This window comes from Boeremia exigua (genome assembly GCF_020726555.1).
Source record: "Boeremia exigua strain MPI-SDFR-AT-0100 chromosome Unknown C7974scaffold_3, whole genome shotgun sequence".
Taxonomy (NCBI): domain Eukaryota; kingdom Fungi; phylum Ascomycota; class Dothideomycetes; order Pleosporales; family Didymellaceae; genus Boeremia; species Boeremia exigua.
The window spans coordinates 773,566-791,279 of NW_025763520.1; the positions used below are offsets into that span (position 1 = coordinate 773,566).

Genomic DNA, 17,714 nt, shown 5'->3' on the forward strand with positions numbered 1-17,714 from the left:
AAGGTCCCCACGTTCCTCAAACCCTGCTGTTTTTGCGGCTGCAGCATATTCTGGCTGTTCTTCTTCTCTCTTCTCTGTTTGCTGTGAGCGCTGTCCCATTCTGCACGTGTCCGAGCAACATACTCTGCTTGTAGTCCCAACCTGTAATGACACTGGTAGTTGCCTGCTGCAGCTTATTCATTTCGACGATGTTGTCGCGCTAATTTCTTCTGTGCGCTGAGATTACACTGCCCTCGTGATCTTTATATATGCAAGTGGTGAAGGGCGGCGCAGTCATGCGACGCGAGGCATCCAGCGAGGCTGAGTGCGTACAGCTTGCCGCTTGTAGATGCATTACGACCAATCACGGATAAATACTCTCGAATGTTATATGTGTACCGTGTAAGAACGCATGCGCTACGCGTTTTGGGTCTAGCAGTGAGATACTTCATTGGCTCAGAAGGGACTTTGGACTCAGGGACAGAAGGGCAGTAACAGCAGGTTTGTTCACTATTTCTTTCGCTAACATAAATGATACTGTATCTTATTAGACAAAGCTTACTAGGAGCTTTATTTTCATACTACGTATTTGTTCATGTCCCGCAAGGCTACCCATAACGATGCGGAAGAATAGGTGGAATGAGACACTTTTTTTGAGCCAGGGAAATGCGGACCGAAAACTGACAGTTCGTCCGAACTATTCACCGTCTGGTGCCTCCAGGCTTACAACGATGACGGTACAGTTGTCGGAATCTTTCGTCTTTCCAGCTCGCTTCGTCAGCTCATTTGCGATCCGCTGCGCTGACCACCCTTCACGCTTCCATTCGGTCGCAGTCCGAGCCGCTAGTTCTGCATCCTTCTCCTCACCGATACCATCTGTAGAAAGGAAAACCAGGCTCTCACCCTTAAGATGCTGCACGCTAAAATGCGCCTTGTTCGTGACAAGATCTGCAGACGCTTTCTCACCCGGTCTGAGGCCCGTTTCGACACCATCCAGATCTGTCAAGTTATGACCAGCTAGGTTGTTGACCCTTGGCAACTTCAACTCGGTGTCGCCTACTGCACGAGTCATTGCCAGAGCACCTGGGTAATGGTCAGCGCTCCCAGGCAATGGAGTGTTTCAAACTTCGAGGCTTACCAACCCGGGCAGCGCCCGTATCGAACTTCACCTCACCTCCAGCGTCTTCAATTCTCCTCCTCTCGCTTGGGCTTTTGGGATCGTGAGGTACGGAAAGTCGCTTGATACTCCATGCGTCCTTGCCCTTAGCGAGATGATGGGCCCTCAATGCATGATCCAGCTTGTTGAGCTTGTTTTCTTCCTTCTTGTTGCGTCTGGTGTGTTCGGCAAATACCATGTGGGAATCGCCTAGGTCCGCTTCAACAAGTATCCTCTGCGATGTGTCGATCAGTACTAGGGCAAGGGTGGAGCCGTCTCTCCAGTTCTCCTGATCGACGATCGCATCTTCTCGGTCGAGTGCATCTTGAATTGCTGACTTGTAGGTCTCTTGTGAGTGATTCGAAGTCTTAGAAAGTGCCTCGTCGATGAAGCCTGCCAGATTCTCCCTCAGGTGATCAGACACAATTGCACCCGCACTACGTAAATAATCAGATAAAGCGACGAGCAATGCCGTGCAAAGAGACATACTGCCCGTCAAACACTGCGAAGAGCGCGATGCTCTTATTCGATTTGAGGCTCCCAGGGGACAGCGCGATGAACCTGTCCTCCTGGTGAGGCCGTTCCCCTTGAATCTGCAGGGACCAATTAGCGAGATTCCACGACTCGCCACTTCACGAAATCCCACACTTACCACTGACGTGCCGACCTCTCTTATCTGCACACTGTTTGCATCTCTCGACGATTGAACCGCTCCCATGCCCTTGTCAATCGATCTTCTGATTTTGTGCATCATGGCTTCTGGTGGTGTTGATGGCTGCGACAGTCTGGCCGGGGCTGGTGTATGGACATCAGTATGACGACGCCATGGCGCAGAATACTGGAAAATCGAACTTCCACATGCGCCCAGTGACGCTTACCTGCGAAGCGTAATGGGAATTGACAACACAGCACAACACTGTAGTAGTCATCCGTGCCTGCCTCAGCACACGTTGCGATGACTGGATCCGGTGGCACGTGACGACGCGTACGCTTCGCGGACGACAGTGTGCACACACGGGGCTCTCAGCCATCATTCTGGTCCTTTGGCGATACCGTCTCTTACGCATTTACCCTAGTCGCTCTGTTGCACTTTCTGCTCTATGCTGGGCTTGCAAGCCGTACGGTCCATCGGTTTTCTCAGCGTCGTGCTTGTGCCGGATCTCTTTCTCCAGGAACATTCATCTTGATCGTCGTACTCTTACACCCCATGCACTGGCCATGCTGGCGTTGGTGGTTCTGGTCCAACTATAGCGACTCCTTACATTAGCAGACAGGGCGTTGTCCGAGCAAGTCAAACACAGCAATGGCTGTACTTCTACCTCTGCGATCACAGCACTCCGCAACTATGCTTACAACCTAGAAACGGCCAATTCGATAATCTCCTTAATATCGGCGTCCGCAAGGGTGCGGCTCAGTCATTAACGCATTACCGGCAGATCCGAGCACCTAAATCGGACTGCAATGCGCATTAGCGTTGATGGCACCAGTCGGCTGGATCGCGCAGGAATACCCCAATCTGTGGATCGCGAAAAGAATGGGCGACGTCAACACTGGCTTACTCACAGGCTTACGGAAACTCGTGTCGGATCTGCGGGCGTCACAAATGGACGTTGACAGGCACCAGCAACGACAATGTGCGGCATCTGACCTAGCATATGTCTTATATGTACTCGAGAACTTGGACGGCAGCGGGTTCGCGAACGGCGAGACTGCGCCCTTAATCCCAGCACTTGGCCGATGCCGGTGTCTTGGGTCGACCAGTCGTTTCCCCGCATTTTGCACCGGGAAACACGCGACATCGTCCGCCACCCATGCATGCCGAGCTCTTAAGGTGGACGCCTGTTTGCTTCATTGGACCGCCAGTGGCTAGCAGGCGAGAAGCCGTGCAATTCTTCGGAAACGCTTTGCGGGACGCGCAACTTTGGTGAGCGCAGGCCGTGGCCAAGACATCTGCTCGGCCTTAGACCAGCGGTGGCGGCCGCCGTCTGTTCGACGAACACGATAACCCAATCACGACCTGGACAGAACCGAACTCAGACCACCGGAGATCTGCCTGACGCCGAATGGCTTGCATAAATCCCAGACAGGGCCGATGTCATATAGCGGTAGACCCTGGGTGTGCCCGCTGGCTGCGTCCTTGACATCTGCACTCATGTAGACGCCAGCGTTTGACAGTCCCAGTTGTTCGGCAACACTGCGTCGTTCGTCGCGATGGCGATAGACCCACTATCATCGATACCCATGTGGGTATGTCTCCTATTATCCGTCGCACTGATCGCCGTTCGGGTCGGTTTCCGGCTGTGGAAGAAGCAACGTCTCATCCGAGGCGACTACTGGTGCTTGTTGGCTGCCTTGTTTACCGTCGCACGTCTGGTCGCCAACTACTACCTGTTGATCTATGGCTCCACACGAAGTAGGTCAGTAGCTCTGTTAGAGGAGCTGCGCGCTGACTTCAGCATAGTATTATCGCCAGCACGCCGCCTGCAACTCCTCGAACCCGAATATGAGTCTGCAGCGTCCCAAGTCGTGATAGGAAGCAAACTGGTCTTGGCGACTCGAGCGATGCTAACATGCTTGTATGTGTGTCAGATTTAGGAGAAGCACTGCGCTTACAACATGACAGACTGTGGTGCCTGAAGATGGCCGTTTTCGATCTTCTGGCAAGACTCATCTCCAAGATGCCCTACGAACGTACCCTTGTGTACAGCTTCTGGGCCGTGCTACTTACTACCTTCATCGCATCCATAACAACTATCTACGCTGGATGTCGTCCTTTCGAGACACACTGGCAGATCTATCCTGATCCTGGAGATTGGTACGAGACAAAAGACAGCATTCACAAGCCCAATACTAACCGTGCTAGTGTTATTGGAAATTTATGGCTTATCACATACGAAGCGAGCAATATCGTGACCGATTTGATGCTTATGGCTCTGTCCTTCACGCTAGTTTGCTCGGTGAGAGTCCCCATGATACAGTGAGTCATTCTCTTTGAACCATAGAAAAGCCTTGGAACTCATCTTGTCTCAGACGTTTGCGCGTTATGGCGCTATTCAGCATCGGCATCTTCCTTGTTGCAATCAGTATCATCCGCATCATCCAAGGCAAGGACTCCCGTGCTCAGCGTGGTCACACCCTGTGGGCATCGCTCGAGATATTGCTGGCTGTAGTCGTCGCAGTGACTCCAACGATATATGCGCTTGCACACGGCCGACATGAAGACAGCTCTTTTGACAGAACCCATATGTCTGAGTATCCGAGAGGCCGCACATTCTCCGATGGCACTATCTCAGGGGACAAGGACCCCGGCGCCAGGTGGACCGAGATGCATGACGACACACTAAACAAACTAGACAGCGCAAGCTCGCAAAGAGCGTTGGTCGATATGCGACATCAATCGCTCGACGCAAGAATTGTATGACGTTCACTCGTTAAAGATAATCATTAAGGAGGCCCGACTGTACTGTCTGTGTTCTTCGCCAGATTCTCGAGCCTGAGCCTGGCGTCAATCAAGGTTTCCTCGACACGATTGTACTCATGGAATACTTGTTTCATCCATCGCCCTGCCCATGCGGCTCCATTCTCACTCTTTCCTCCCATTGATTGATAGACAAGTCCAGCATCCGCAGCGAGGACCCAGCCATAATCCGCATTGAGGTCGCGGCGTTCTGTCAGCAATCCATCGACGACACTCAAACACTGTTGCTGAGACTGTTGTTGCATCGATTGGGAAATATTATTCACAAGAAATGAGTCTACCTGCTCAACGGCCCCTTTCCCCGTGGTATTGGCCTCAAGCACGCGATCGATGAAGGCTCTAAAGTCTGTGGGTAGAATCGCATGCTCTAGTGGTCGTTCACTGGTATAGCGGGACATTGAGGTTATCCCAAAAGTCTGGACTGTATATGAAGGAAGAAAAAGTTGAGGGAAGCTACTGGCACTGCCCATGCAGTTCTCGATACAGTCAATGACCGTCCTGTGATCGGAAATTCAAGTTCCTGATCGCAAGAACATTGAATGCGCCTTACGCCTACGGACATAAATACCAACGAGCACCAACGACACGCAAGTCGAGTGCTGTCCTGCAAACCGAGTCACGAACTGCCCGATGTTTACGCCCGTACATCAAACACCACGTCTTACGTTACTAAATCAAACCTTTTGGGAAGTTCTACCCGCGAACTACGACAAAATTAAGCAGCGTTGGAAGAAAATCGCGAAGCTTCACGATGAAGCAAAGTCGGACTGGCTACCATCAGATCGCGCGGGTGCGTTGGATTCACTCAAGGCGGAGCTCGAGATGCTCGCAGCGGACGTTGACGAGTATCGGAGTATCCTAAGGGGGATCAACATTACAGATGTGGTGGAGATATACATGGTTGCTGGCAAAGCCAGGCAACGAGCGCTCCAGGTTGCGAAAGAGGATTTTGAGAATGTTGAAGAGAGCTTGAAAACGTTGGAAGACAGAGCGAGCGAGATTAAAGCTGAGCTCGTGTATGGCTTTGAGCAGCAGGCACGATCTGTGAAACAATCAACTTTGTGACAAAAGCGATTGTTGGATTTCGCTAGTTGTCAATTAATATAGCAGCCGACAGTTACATGATTATAGTGTTACAACGATCGAAATCTCAAACCCGCATCGCCATGCACAACCTCTGCTTTTTCTTATAAGGCGAGAATCAAGTGACTGCATCCCTAAAGCTCCTGGCGCTCCTTAAACCCACAGCTCCATTCATTCTGTTTCGGCAACGGCGCAGTGTTTGGAATGTTACTGCTCTCCCGAAATTCAACGATCTCTCTCTTTCCACGATTGTCCCTAATGACTGCAAACGCAGCATTTGTGAAGTACAAATTACGCTTCGCTAGTCGGTGCATACCGCCTGCCCAGCCGATCATGTAGACAAACCCTCCCTTGTCACCGTTGGCATTTGGTATGCCAAGTGTATTGATGAAGCCGTGCTGGAACGGCGCGAAACTTCTACCAAGAGTTTTGTTGAAGCTATGGTACAGCTCTAGTGAGCCTTCGTAGTTGTATTGTGTGTCGTTGAAGGCAAACTTAATGTCCTTGGAAAAAGCTGTGTCCCGCACTGTCGGCCAGTCACCGTTTTCAGGATATGGATAAAAGCCTATCAATCTTGCGTGAGTACAGATGAGATAGCTGCATACCAACCGGACTTACCATTTATTTGACATTCCAGCCAACTGGAGAGCTGGACACTAGCGTTTGCCGCCTTCATTTCAGCCAGCGTGCAGGGGTTTGGTGCACTGCCGTCGATTGAATATTTCAGCTTGGTTTGCGCGTTATCTATGTCAATTGCGAACGCATTAATAGTGGCCGTAAGACCGCAAACAGCAACTAGTTCGCATGGTTAGTGTCGGGACAGGAGGTGGTGAGCGCGTTAACCTACCAGCAGAAGAAATGAAGCGCATCGCTGGGAATTCAAAGCGATTGATTGAGATATGTAAATTGATGAACTGTAATTGGCGACCACGAGATCGACTCTTGGGACGTGAATAATATACATGTGAGTAAAAGCAATGGCTTATGTACCACTGAACACCTTGTTGCCTTGCATCCTGCATCCGCAGCTGCGGCTGAGCAGCAGGACCCGATCGCGCATGTCAGAACGAGAACGTCGACTAACAAGGCCATTTGCTGCATGCGGATGGCGGACTCGACCCGTTCTGAGAACGAGGGTGCTAAATCGATGTTCCCTGACGATGCTGACAATGCTGACAAGGCTGAGCAACAGTGCGATTGGATCGCCGGACTACAAATGAGCGTGTCATGCAATCATAAATCACGGAGGTCGATAACCTCGGCTGTGATACTCGGGTACCGAAAACAGACGGCCCAAACCACCAAATACTCAGTTGTGTGGAAATCCTGACGGCGCGACGATCCCGCGATAGCGTCGAAAGGAGAGCGATCGAGTCTGCTGTAAAACGATTCTTTTGGTATATATTATGAAAATGCCGCTGTACTTTCATCAAGCAACAGCAAGCCCGGCTGGCACAATCGGTAGCGCGTGAGACTCTTAATCTCAAGGTTGAGGGTTCGAGCCCCTCGTCGGGCTTAACAGCATTCTTTTTGTCTTTTCAGCTTGCCTGTAGCTGTCGTGGTTGTTGAGATATCGTTGGCTGAAGTTTTTGCCGCCGTGTGAAGTTGTTGGTCCGTGCCCTCGCTTAGAGCTAGCGCTGACAAGTGCCGATGGCGCACGTGCTCACGTGTCTGCGCACGATACTGGTTAGCCGCGCTATTTTTGGCCGCTCCATGAGATCGTTCGAGTTGTAGCTGTGATCTTGCGCACTTTGCCGGTACAAACACGTTAATGGCTTCAGTACGCTACGCATCTGATTTGAGGTTGGAGGAATTCCTTGAGCGTCTCTCATCCTTCCTGGTACGGTATCTCAGACGCAGCTTTAATGCACGCTGGCACGTTCGATCAGCATGCTTGACACTTTTGCAGAATCCAAACCATTCTCGTCTTAGCCAGTGAGCTGCACAACTATAACTGAATGACTGCATCCAGATATAAACAAGGAAACGCCGTAAGGAGAATACCAACTGTCCTTGCCTGATGCTGGATTTTGCCAAGTGGCTGGTATGAGGTGCCCGAGTATGGAAAGTTGTGATCGTGCGTAGGTTTCTAACATGTTTGTTGGCATATACCTTCGCTGCGCTTTCGTGTCTGAAGGCGCAGGAAAGAGCTAGCGCATCAACCTGGCCTCCCAGTCCCTCAGTCCCTCGCCCAAGGCTCGTGCTAAGCTCTTGTTCACAGCAAACTCTTCGAAGCTCACTCGACCTGTCCACCAACTCAGAAGCTCCTCAGCTCTAGCGCCACTGTTGGCATCCAACAAACCGGCTGCCACGTCAACTAAGCCGTTTCTGCCCTTCTCCACGCCGCCATTCCAGAAGACGTTTGCACCGCACTTCTCACAGAAGGTCCTTGTCACTCCGTCACTGCTGCAATAGGCCTTTATCGTACCCCAGTACGTAGTCTGACTTCCAGGGCCAGGCTCCGGGAAGACTTGTGTAGACTGCCCCTCGTGCAAGATGTTGGCTGTGGGTACGAAAGCCCAGAACGTGATGTCGAAGCCTGAAGCGCGGCGACAGGAGTGACAAGCGCAAGTGCCGGCAAGGAACCGTGTATCGTTATCGCAGAGCCACCATGGAGTATTGTGAGGGTTTGCCGATTTTTCTAGAAAATAAGGACTCATCAGATCTGAAAAGTCCGACTGCGCCGATTTTGAGGCGGCATTTGGAGGTTGGATCCAGAACTCGACGCCTTTACAGTGGCAATGGACATGTACGGGCTCTACGGAAGGCTCGAGCTTGTTTGACCAAGTGCTGTACTGGTCGACCGAGACATGCTCGCTCTTGCCAGCTTCCTGCTTCCATCTCTGCAGCAGCTTCCCGTTGACACTTGTAAGCCAATCGCTGGCGCCGCCATCTCTAGTGTCGTCGATCCACATACAGCTTTCGTACTCAACAATGCCTTCTGTGCTGTCCACCTGCAATGTTCCAGTCGCAGCTTCGAAATGCCCGTCATCGTGGTACTCGAGATACATGTGTGTCCCACAGGTTGAGCAAAAGTGCCTGGTCAGCCTCTCAGAGCTGTGGTATGGTATGAGGGCCAATAGACTTGGCTTTGGCGTCGATTTCCCGTGGGTAATGTTGACATATGAAGTCATTAGGGAGCCCGAGATCCGGCGTGAAGTGTCGCAGCTGCAGAGATGGGAAGGTAATGGCAGGGATGAGTGGGGCACTTTGAAGGCGTGCCTCGCTGCGCCGCAATAACATGACACTGTGAGCTCTCGTAATGTGTTCATGCTCGCCATGACAGTTGCTATATTAACGATTTCTGAGTAGCGAAGCTGGATATTGAGAGTTGCAAAGGCCAAATGTCGTCATATGGTGTAGGGACAGAGTTCATGCGGTTTGCGACGAAAACTGGAAGTACGACCTACGTGAGAATGGGCCAAGTGTGCGAAAAGATGTAAGGGTAGGTGTTCAAGAACAAGGTTTGATTTGATCAGGAATACACAGTGTCTAGGATTCTGCGTATGTACTAAATACCCCGCATTCTCGTCTAATTGACAGGCGCGTTCACGAGCGTCACTGCCTGTTCCGACAGGTGGTCTGAATCCTGCATGATTGATTCGAGCATTACTAATACTGCGCTCAATCAACCGCTTGACATGTAGGGTGTAGTCCATGTTTATCGCAGCTGATGTGCCGCAGAGCTATATTTTAATGACTTCGTTTCTAACAAAGACCAAGAGCAAAACACCAGTTCCACCACAAAGAGATCGCCAGGAGTTGATGTGTTAGGTTCACATAAAGGCAAAGAAGAGCACTTACTTGGCCTGCTCCTCGGCAGAGCGATCCTGATCGTGGTCCTCATCAGCCATCGGCTTCTGAGGTGGAGCAGAATGGTCGAACTTGGCCGCTACTTTACAAGTAGGTGCCAGTGTCAGTGTCTCCTCAAACTTGGGCGCCGCTTTGAAAGTACCACCTAGCAAGGCCTTGTAGAACTCTTCGTCCTCTTTCACTTTCTTCACCAACTCTTTGTGCCGAGACGCACATCCTCTCATGTCAATGACCGCTTGCGCCGTTACCTTTGGCTTGGCTGGGGGTTTGGTGTTTATCTCTGGCATGTTTGGACCTATTTTGCGGCTTGATGAGTCCGCAAGTTGATGAAACGTTCGGTTGCTGTATTCGAATGTCTACAAGCTGAGCGCTATTGGTATTTTATAAACAGAGGAAGGCGAAGTGAAGCGAAAGGTACACTGCCTTTCACTCGAACGCTTTTCACTTGACAACTACACATCGTGTGAGGGAAACATAGGCATGGCCATCGCACAGTGCTACTGGGCTTCGGTGGCTCTACTCGAAAAATGGCGACCAGACACTTCAAGGACCATAAGATGTCATGGTAAGTGTTTCGTAACGCAAGACCTCCGCCTGAAAGAGGTGAGGTGTGAGACGGAGTGTGGTTCACTCGCCCGGGTAGGATCGTCCCACATAGTCTTGGCAGAAATGAACTCCGGCGGAAGTCGCGGCGGCGCGCCTGTGCAACAACGTAAACACCAACCAGCGCGAACACACCCGCACCTCACCGCGAGGAATGCTCTTCTAATAGAAGGTGCTCATAATGAAGCCTGACACGGTAGCCCGAACATGGATCATTGGGGCGACCCTTGGGCCGACAATGCCAACGACAAATCGCCGACAAAGAACGCGGTAACGTCACCACCGCCGCAATCATACACCTTCGCACCGGTACCTCTGAACGGCTTCGTGGACGACGCGGGATGGGGAAATAATGAAGACGATGGATTTGGCGATTGGACAACACCAGACACGGGCCATGTGGCCTCGACGGCTGTGGCCTCGACGGCAGCCGGCCATGCAGACCCGGGTAGTGCCGACTGGGCCACCGTGACATACGAAGAAGGAGAGGAACTCAGCGTGAAGTGGCCTGAACCCGAGTCGAGCGCGCCGCAGGATCTTGAAAAGGTTGAATCGGAGCCCTCGGACTCATCAACTGTGTCACAGCTTGGTGAGGCTGACAGTCAGAAGCAAGACGATGAGTCTACGCAGCCACAAACAGATGTCGAGTCATCTGTGCGGTCTTCAACATCACCATCTGAAACGAGTCGTAACGAATTGGCTGTCGAGTCGCCACGAACCTCGATCGAAGATGAATGGAGCACAACCGAGGGTGTACCTCATTCAGAGCCACCAGATGTCGCTGCTAATGTAGATCCCATCGTTGTGGACCCTATCCCTGATATCACAACACAAGTCGAAGACGACACAGACGCGGATGAATCGAAAGCTGCTGAGAGTGTAGAGGAGGAGGCTGCAGGCACAGGCGATGCGCACGACTTGACTTCAGAATCATTAGACTGTCAGAGTGTATCGCATACCAGTGTAGGCTCAGGATCACCGCCTGATGATCCGGCTACAGCAACCACAACACAGCCGCATGCCCGACTTACTTCGTTCGTTTGCGATAAAGCACTCCTGGCTGAGCTGTTTCCCTCAGGCAAGGACTCAGGTAAGCAGGTGGACGAGCACGATGACCCAATCTTCTCTACCTCGGCTCGTAAAGCCTGGTATAGATTGACCCGGAAGCAAACGATGCGAGAGTACAACCACGGCGAAAACGACGACAACTACATCCGTGTCACCTGGTCAAATTCAGACGTGCGAAGTGAAGTGCATAAGGTTGTAGGTCGATGGGCACGAGAAGACCGTATCTCAGGCACTGGCCCAGGCGCAAGGGCTTCGTTCTACTGGGACACACCCACACCTGCAGAACCCAAGGCACCCTTCGGCCATTTGCGCACACAGTCTTCTGCTCCTACACCGAAGACTGCCAATCCTGCCAGACAAAGTTTGCCGCCGCTGGCTTCGAACCAATCAGCTGCCTTCAATTGGAGCTCCTCCGCAACTGCAACACCATGGGAGTTGGAGCCCCCGGTGCAGCGGTCGAATCCTACGCCGTTGGCACCGATGAACCCAGTCGTTGCTAAGCTTAAGCGACAAGAAGGTCGCGCAGCATCGGTCGATCTCACACCACGCGGAGTTGTGCAGACGACGCACAAGCGGACGGCCACGGTGTCGCACACTGCTTCTGAGACAACAACTGTAGCAAGATCCCCCTCGCCGGTCATAACAAAGCCCTCTGCTGAAGTACTGGATCCTTGGACTAGCTCTGACAGCTTTTCTAATCCTTCAACCTCTACAACCGAAGTTGTTATTACTGCTTTCGACGACGACGACGACGACTGGGGTGAAATGGTACAGACCCCTACACTGCCAACTCCACAGCAACTAGACCCGTTCTCGCAGCCTTCGGAAGCCAAAGTGACGCTTCCACCACCTCCTTTACCCGCGTCAAGCCCACCTAATATCAGCCCGGTCGAACCTGCGTCCGTCGAACCAATGCTTGGCGCTCCTATTGTACGGCTGCAGAGCACCATCTCGCCAACATCAGCATTGTTTAAAGCGAAAAGCTTCATTCCACTAAATGCTGAACAAGGTCCTATTGGGCCTGGGATTCTCAAATCAGCGAACCGTTCCAATCAGCCAAACCCGGAAAAGAAGCTCAAGGACATGGATAAACCTGAGCAAGCGAGCGTTGAGACATCAAATGCGGCTACTAAGGTCCCCATAGAAGACGATTCTAAAAAAGATGCAGAGACCTCTCCCTGGACGAGACCACCATCTTCTCCACTATCTCTCGAGGCCGGCGGAGTCGGAGCAACGACAGTAAATGTTGTCTCTCTCACTCCCACTGCACGACCAGCCACGCCTGTTGAAACATCTGCAGATTCATGGGCAGATGCTGACTTTTCGTTCTTTGAATCTTCGTTACCAGTCGCGGAGCCGCAACCGTCATTGCAAGTGCATGATCCGTCTGACCCGTTCGCTTTCTTTGAGGGCCCAGCCCCAACGGCGACACCACCTGCGTCAAAGCCATACTCACGCTCCCCACCACCTAATCCCACACCACCAATGCTGCAACCTTTGTCTGGCGCAACTAGTTCATTACAGCAACGGAAAGTTGAAGAAGAGCAGATAATCGACAACATCCTAAACGGACTACCCGATCTCAGCTATATGTTGCGACCTTAATAAATGCCAATACAGGCGACGGTAATCCCATCACACCCGCACTGTGCTCAGCACTGAGGGGTATGTATATTAAACACCATTGTGAGAAAAGTACTTGTGTGTACATGTCAATACAAAAGATTCTTATTGCTTCCAAGATTCTACCTCCCGTCGAAAGACCATGAAGCCCTGAACGCACCGAAATATTTACTCCAAATGAACCTCTTTTGTAGACGTCACCTGCCCATTTACATCACTGCTTATAATCAACACGAACATACTTGCCGTCTCGAACCTACCACTAGATCTAGTTGTGCTACCGCCGTGCTCGGCTCTCGAATACGTCGCGATAAAGCTCAAGCAAATAGCAGACGAGAGCAAATGATTGTACAGTAGTAATAAGCCTTGACTTTGCAGGAAGACCGCAGAGAAACGATTCAGGTTTCAGTGCAGGTTGGGGGTGCGGGGAAACAGCCGTCTTCGCTATTCAGTGGCCTCATCATAGCGAAGACAGGGACCTGAAGACGGCCAGAAGACAAGTCGCTGGAGTGGGTATGAGAAACGATTCCTCCAACTGAAGTGGGATAGGCAAGATCATCTATGGAGATATCATCCACACATCTACGCAAAGTGCTAACGCAGCTACTTTCGCCCAGCATGGGGACTGCTCGATGTTGATCCGGGTGCCTCCAATATGCGTGAGTGGTAACTGTCAATCCTTACGACTTGCATTGCAGCTCTACATTTGCAGCTCGACGATGGCTTGCACCAATGTCGTAACAAGCAGAGACCCTTTGCGAAATTTCACCCGCCAATCATGTGCCACACGACGCATCCGATCCTTGAAGCGACTCCAGGCACCAACAGATTCTTGTTCAGCCTCCCCAATTGCCTCATTCTCCGCGTTCTCGTACGCAGCATTCACCATCCCAATACACAAGACCTGCGCAAGGTGGGGGCGAAAATGCCGCTCCCAGGTTTCTGACGCCACCCGAGCATCGATCTCCTCCAGGGTGCAGGCTCTGTGTTGCGTGGGGTCGAGGAGCTCTTCGAACATGTCCTGAGTAACGGTGTTTGTGAATGCAAATGCGAAGGTTAGGAGCAAGCATCGAACGTTTTCCGGACGATCCTTCTTGATATTGATTGAAGGCATCGCGTTTTGTATGTGGTGCAGCGCGAGGTCGCAGAAGCATGTGCTGTTTTTATCGCGCCACTTCGACTCGACGATGGCGTTGGTGAGGGTGGGTCGAAAGACGGGGAGGAGCGTGCTGCGGGGAGGCATCTCCTAGATCACCGGATGTGTGTCGAGGTTGACATACTGGTTTTGTTGTCTGTCTAGTCTGCGAAGGCGGCTGGCGAGGGATCGTCTGGTCCTTCCTGAAAGATTGTAAAGATAGGCCTTTGGATGAGCGAACGAGGTCGAATCCGTTCCTGCCACGGCTTCAGCAGTTGTGGTAGGCATGATTATGGCAGAGAAAATGTGTTTGAAAAGCTATTGTTGATAAACGAGGGATTGTGTGGTAATGGTGAGGGCCCCGAGTGGGGGAAGGCAGAGCAAACTGTGTGTCGTCGCCAGCGCGTGGTCACTGCCATGTTACAATCAAGAGAAGGAACCAACGAATTTTCATCAGCGCAATCGAAGCTGCAACAGAGTATACGGACAATAGTCACCAATTCCATGAGTGTGTTGATGCAGTGTCGGACATTGTATGCTACAGAACTGCTTAAAATATTTACGAAGAAGACGGCATAAAAAGCCTTTCACATGAGCAACATCCTACTTCAGCGCAAGTATCTTCGCAGCAGCTTGCTCGGCTACCGAGATAATGTAAGAAGTGGGGTTTGTGGTAATGTGACTGCACACCGTTAGTTTGAATCCCGTGAACTAGGACTAGCACAACTTACGCAGGGAAGATGGAGGCATCAACGACGAAGATGTTGTCTGTGCCATACACCTTGGTGTTCAGGTCGACGACTGAAGTGCCACCACTCAGACCGCTGTCGGATCCAATCTTGGCTGTGCCAATCCAGTGGTTAGCACGGCGAGCTGAAGGTGTCTTGGGTAGACTAGCAACGTAGGCCTCAATCGTGGTGCCGGCAGGCGGGACCTGTAACTCGATCTGAGGGTTCCTCTGGATGGCCTTGACCATGCTCTTCAGACTAGCAATGACAGCATCGGTGTCGGCTTGGTTTCGGAGGTACGGCGATGTGGTTACCTCCATAGTCAGGCCTCCATTGATCGACGCAACACCACGGGAAGTGGATCCACGACCGAGATAGTTGCTGATAGTCATTGACGTGGTGTCGTTAGCGCCGGGTCCTTCGACTCGAGCAGTCCACTGGAACTGACGGTCAATGCCATCAGTACCCCTGATAACCTCCCAGGCGACAGGACCAATGTTGGGAGCAGACTGAGTGAGAATACCAGCACGCTTGTTAAGATAAGCATCCTTGTCGGCCTGAATAGGGGCGGTCCAAGCGTCGTAGAAGTTATAAAAGGAGACGTTCTTGTGCTTGATGACAAGGTCGGTGTTGACGTGATCGTTCAGGTTCTGGCCGACGGGCAAGTTAATCCACTGAGCTTCTGGGAGGAAAGTCTTGCCGTCTTGGACACTGCCCTTAACGATATTGAGCTGATCCTTTGGTCCAATGGCGCTGCGGAACAGAAGCTTAGAGGTCCCGAAAGTACCAGCTGAAAGGATAACGCGTCCACCAGCGTTGAGCGTGACGTTACCACAGTAGCCACCAGCTCCCCCCTCAAGTTCGACACCGGTGGCCTTACCGCCGGTTCGGATGACACGCTTGACGGCAGTGTTTGTCCATAGCTTGAAGTTCGACCTTGCCAGCGCTGTGACAAGGTATGTGCCGAGCGGGCCCTGTCGCTGTCCATTTGCGTACATGTAGGGTGTCTTGCTGTATGTGCGGTGCTTCTCATTCGGCTTGTCGTTGGCCTTGAGGTTGGTCCAACCATCTGCGCCAAGTGCTCCGGACAGGACGTCAAAACCCTCCTGCTTGTAGAGCTTTCCGTCTGATGAGGGTGTGTCAGTGCCGGCGATACGCTTAAACGTGCGGTCTACAGCAGCGCTCATGTCGCTCGCCTTCCAGCCGTTAGGGAAACTGTCGTCCCAGTCGACAGAATTCGGCTTCCACCAAAGAGCAGCGTTCACGGCAGCGCCTCCGCCAAGTACGCATCCAGCCATCTGATCGGTATCAGTGCAAGCAACACCCGCAGAATCAACCCAGATTTGGTTGCAAAGACCTGGCACGTCGAAGCGAGTGAGACCCGTACCCTTGAGCCAAGCGGGACCCATAGTGCCACCAAAACGGCCCAGGGATGGCGGGCCCTTCTCGATAAGCAGAACCTTCTTGCCGGCCTCAGAAAGCTTGTCCGCGATGGGGATACCACCGGCACCACCACCAACAACGATGTAGTCGTACGAGCCAGTGGGGGCAGGGCTACCCACGCAAGCTGTGGGGCCAGTGGGGGTGGGTGTAGTTGGCGGAACCGATGAAGTGGGAGAACCCACATCGACGGGAGGTAGCTTGATCCAATCGGAGTACTTTGCGTTCCTAGCTGGAGCAACCGCAATTCCAAAGGTGGATTGTCCACTGTCATGCTGGACGATGTCGGTTGGGTTGTAGGACTTGCTGTGTTGGGCCCACGAGATGACTTGGACCTCTGACGCAGTCGGCAGCTGCGAACCTGATACACCATTCTGGTTCCAAACCCAGCACTTCTCGCAGCGGTACACGAGCTCGAAGTAGGTGTCAGTAATTGTGACACTCAATTTGGTCAAGGTCGCTTCCCCGGTGTATTTCACAGGCTGAGTAAAACCGCTTGAGAAAGTTAATGTGAGGATCATCAAGCTGGAAATCGATTCACTTACGTTGCCCAGAGGAAGTCGGTCTTGATTGATGTACCCTCTACCCATGCAACAAGCAGCAGCTTGAGGTTCATGGCACCTCCATGACTGAGTCCAGAGTAGCCCTGCTTGCCTGTCCTCAAGGCACCTTTCTGGATGACGTTAACAGACTGATAAAGATAGCAGTTAATGTTCGACTCACAAGGTAGCCGATGTATTCATCGTTGGCTCCAGTCGGTGCTCCAGGTAAGGCGTAACCCCACTCGAATCCACCAGGGGATTGGGCTGAAGTTACTGTTTGTTTAAAGAATGTGATGCCAGTACCCGGGTGAGTGTAAGCGGCTTGTTGAGCATCAACAGTGGATGCGAAGAGAGATGACAGCAGCGACGCTGCCTTAAAGAAAGTGGTGACCTTCATATCGAAGAGACGCCAAGGCGAATGGTGAAGAGTCGATCGAATGAAGTCGCCAGCAAAGTTATGAGCGAGCTTAAGGTTTCAAAACGGGCGGTACATTGAGGTCTTATACATCTCAATCTGCACAAACTTTGTCGCTTTTTTCCACGGCGCAGACGCATTCAGCCAAGACATGATACTCACGAAGCGCCCATGCGCAAGTGAGGTCCATGCCAGGTACATCCTGTGCAGTGACTCGCATCCTTTGGGGAATGATGAGTGCCGACGCAACGGCCTGATGATCATTTGCGAGCGTGTCATTGGGTGATGCAGCATCGGAAGGCCCGGCCAGAGATTCAAGGTTGTTGTTTAATCTAGGGGCCCAATGTCCACGAGTTCACTTGATTGATATAAATTGATGAGAGGCGGGATGCAAGGCCCATCTGCCGGCGTCCCTGGTAGCCCCTACAACACTAGTCTGAAAATAGCTGCCCCAGACTCGCTTGCGTTCCCCAAGCGGAACTGGCAGTGGCGTTTCGTACTCCCGCGCCGTTCGCCAACGACGTTCTCAAACACTCTTCTGCGCGTCGATATCCTGCGAGAATTTCCCACGTCTGCACTGCCCTGTACCCAGTGCATGGCGCTGGCCATCTCCCGCCTATCTGCTCCATACCGCTGATCCGAAGAGAGGAC

General features: G+C 52.1%; 7 protein-coding genes and 1 non-coding gene across 8 annotated transcripts; 4 read left to right on the forward strand and 4 right to left on the reverse strand.

Annotated features, from left to right (window-relative positions):
- Nucleotides 1–676: 676 nt before the first annotated feature.
- On the reverse strand, nt 677–1,886 carry C7974DRAFT_431676 (phosphatase 2C-like domain-containing protein; the record flags this gene model as incomplete). The annotated part of the gene is made up of 4 exons (XM_046144796.1): nt 677–1,062; nt 1,118–1,572; nt 1,625–1,728; nt 1,788–1,886. The coding sequence occupies 4 exons, from the start codon at nt 1,884–1,886 to the stop codon at nt 677–679; spliced, it is 1,044 nt and encodes a 347-aa protein (XP_046000003.1).
- A 1,290-nt stretch (nt 1,887–3,176) lies between these two features.
- Nucleotides 3,177–4,568, forward strand: C7974DRAFT_124398 (uncharacterized protein). Its single transcript, XM_046135221.1, has 5 exons — nt 3,177–3,548; nt 3,597–3,711; nt 3,759–3,950; nt 3,999–4,112; nt 4,166–4,568. The coding sequence occupies exons 1-5, from the start codon at nt 3,347–3,349 to the stop codon at nt 4,554–4,556; spliced, it is 1,014 nt and encodes a 337-aa protein (XP_046000004.1). The 5' UTR covers nt 3,177–3,346; the 3' UTR covers nt 4,557–4,568.
- A 690-nt stretch (nt 4,569–5,258) lies between these two features.
- Nucleotides 5,259–5,627, forward strand: C7974DRAFT_278073 (uncharacterized protein; the record flags this gene model as incomplete). The annotated part of the gene is made up of 1 exon (XM_046137576.1): nt 5,259–5,627. A coding segment is annotated over one exon (369 nt), but the record flags the coding sequence as incomplete, so codon positions are not given.
- A 203-nt stretch (nt 5,628–5,830) lies between these two features.
- On the reverse strand, nt 5,831–6,565 carry C7974DRAFT_409981 (uncharacterized protein; the record flags this gene model as incomplete). The annotated part of the gene is made up of 3 exons (XM_046143430.1): nt 5,831–6,261; nt 6,315–6,491; nt 6,544–6,565. The coding sequence occupies 3 exons, from the start codon at nt 6,563–6,565 to the stop codon at nt 5,831–5,833; spliced, it is 630 nt and encodes a 209-aa protein (XP_046000006.1).
- Nucleotides 6,566–7,139: 574 nt separating this feature from the next.
- C7974DRAFT_t35 lies at nt 7,140–7,212 on the forward strand. Its single transcript has one exon. It is a non-coding gene; the product is annotated as a tRNA-Lys (tRNA).
- A 218-nt stretch (nt 7,213–7,430) lies between these two features.
- Nucleotides 7,431–9,167, reverse strand: C7974DRAFT_387654 (uncharacterized protein). Its single transcript, XM_046141192.1, has one exon. The coding sequence runs from the start codon at nt 8,975–8,977 to the stop codon at nt 7,847–7,849; it is 1,131 nt and encodes a 376-aa protein (XP_046000007.1). The 5' UTR covers nt 8,978–9,167; the 3' UTR covers nt 7,431–7,846.
- A 1,054-nt stretch (nt 9,168–10,221) lies between these two features.
- Nucleotides 10,222–12,883, forward strand: C7974DRAFT_124437 (uncharacterized protein). Its single transcript, XM_046135222.1, has one exon. The coding sequence runs from the start codon at nt 10,320–10,322 to the stop codon at nt 12,783–12,785; it is 2,466 nt and encodes an 821-aa protein (XP_046000008.1). The 5' UTR covers nt 10,222–10,319; the 3' UTR covers nt 12,786–12,883.
- Nucleotides 12,884–14,530: 1,647 nt separating this feature from the next.
- Nucleotides 14,531–17,438, reverse strand: C7974DRAFT_353168 (uncharacterized protein). Its single transcript, XM_046139532.1, has 4 exons — nt 16,830–17,438; nt 16,652–16,779; nt 14,670–16,601; nt 14,531–14,620 (listed from the first exon to the last, which is right to left on the reverse strand). The coding sequence occupies exons 1-4, from the start codon at nt 17,043–17,045 to the stop codon at nt 14,542–14,544; spliced, it is 2,355 nt and encodes a 784-aa protein (XP_046000009.1). The 5' UTR covers nt 17,046–17,438; the 3' UTR covers nt 14,531–14,541.
- Nucleotides 17,439–17,714: the final 276 nt, after the last annotated feature.

Excerpts from the sequence above, each read along its gene's own strand:
- C7974DRAFT_124398 (XM_046135221.1), top strand. The coding sequence starts at position 3,347 with ATGGCGATAGACCCACTATCATCGATACCCATGTGGGTATGTCTCCTA. Across the intron at positions 3,712-3,758 it reads CGAGCGATGCTAACATGCTT|ACTGTGGTGCCTGAAGATGG; the intron begins GTATGTGTGTCA and ends ACAACATGACAG. Across the intron at positions 3,951-3,998 it reads TATCCTGATCCTGGAGATTG|TGTTATTGGAAATTTATGGC; the intron begins GTACGAGACAAA and ends TAACCGTGCTAG.
- C7974DRAFT_387654 (XM_046141192.1), bottom strand. The coding sequence starts at position 8,977 with ATGGCGAGCATGAACACATTACGAGAGCTCACAGTGTCATGTTATTGC.
- C7974DRAFT_124437 (XM_046135222.1), top strand. The coding sequence starts at position 10,320 with ATGGATCATTGGGGCGACCCTTGGGCCGACAATGCCAACGACAAATCG.
- C7974DRAFT_353168 (XM_046139532.1), bottom strand. The coding sequence starts at position 17,045 with ATGAAGGTCACCACTTTCTTTAAGGCAGCGTCGCTGCTGTCATCTCTC. Across the intron at positions 16,780-16,829 it reads ATGAATACATCGGCTACCTT|AAAGGTGCCTTGAGGACAGG; the intron begins GTGAGTCGAACA and ends AACGTCATCCAG. Across the intron at positions 14,621-14,669 it reads GATGCCTCCATCTTCCCTGC|TCACATTACCACAAACCCCA; the intron begins GTAAGTTGTGCT and ends AACGGTGTGCAG.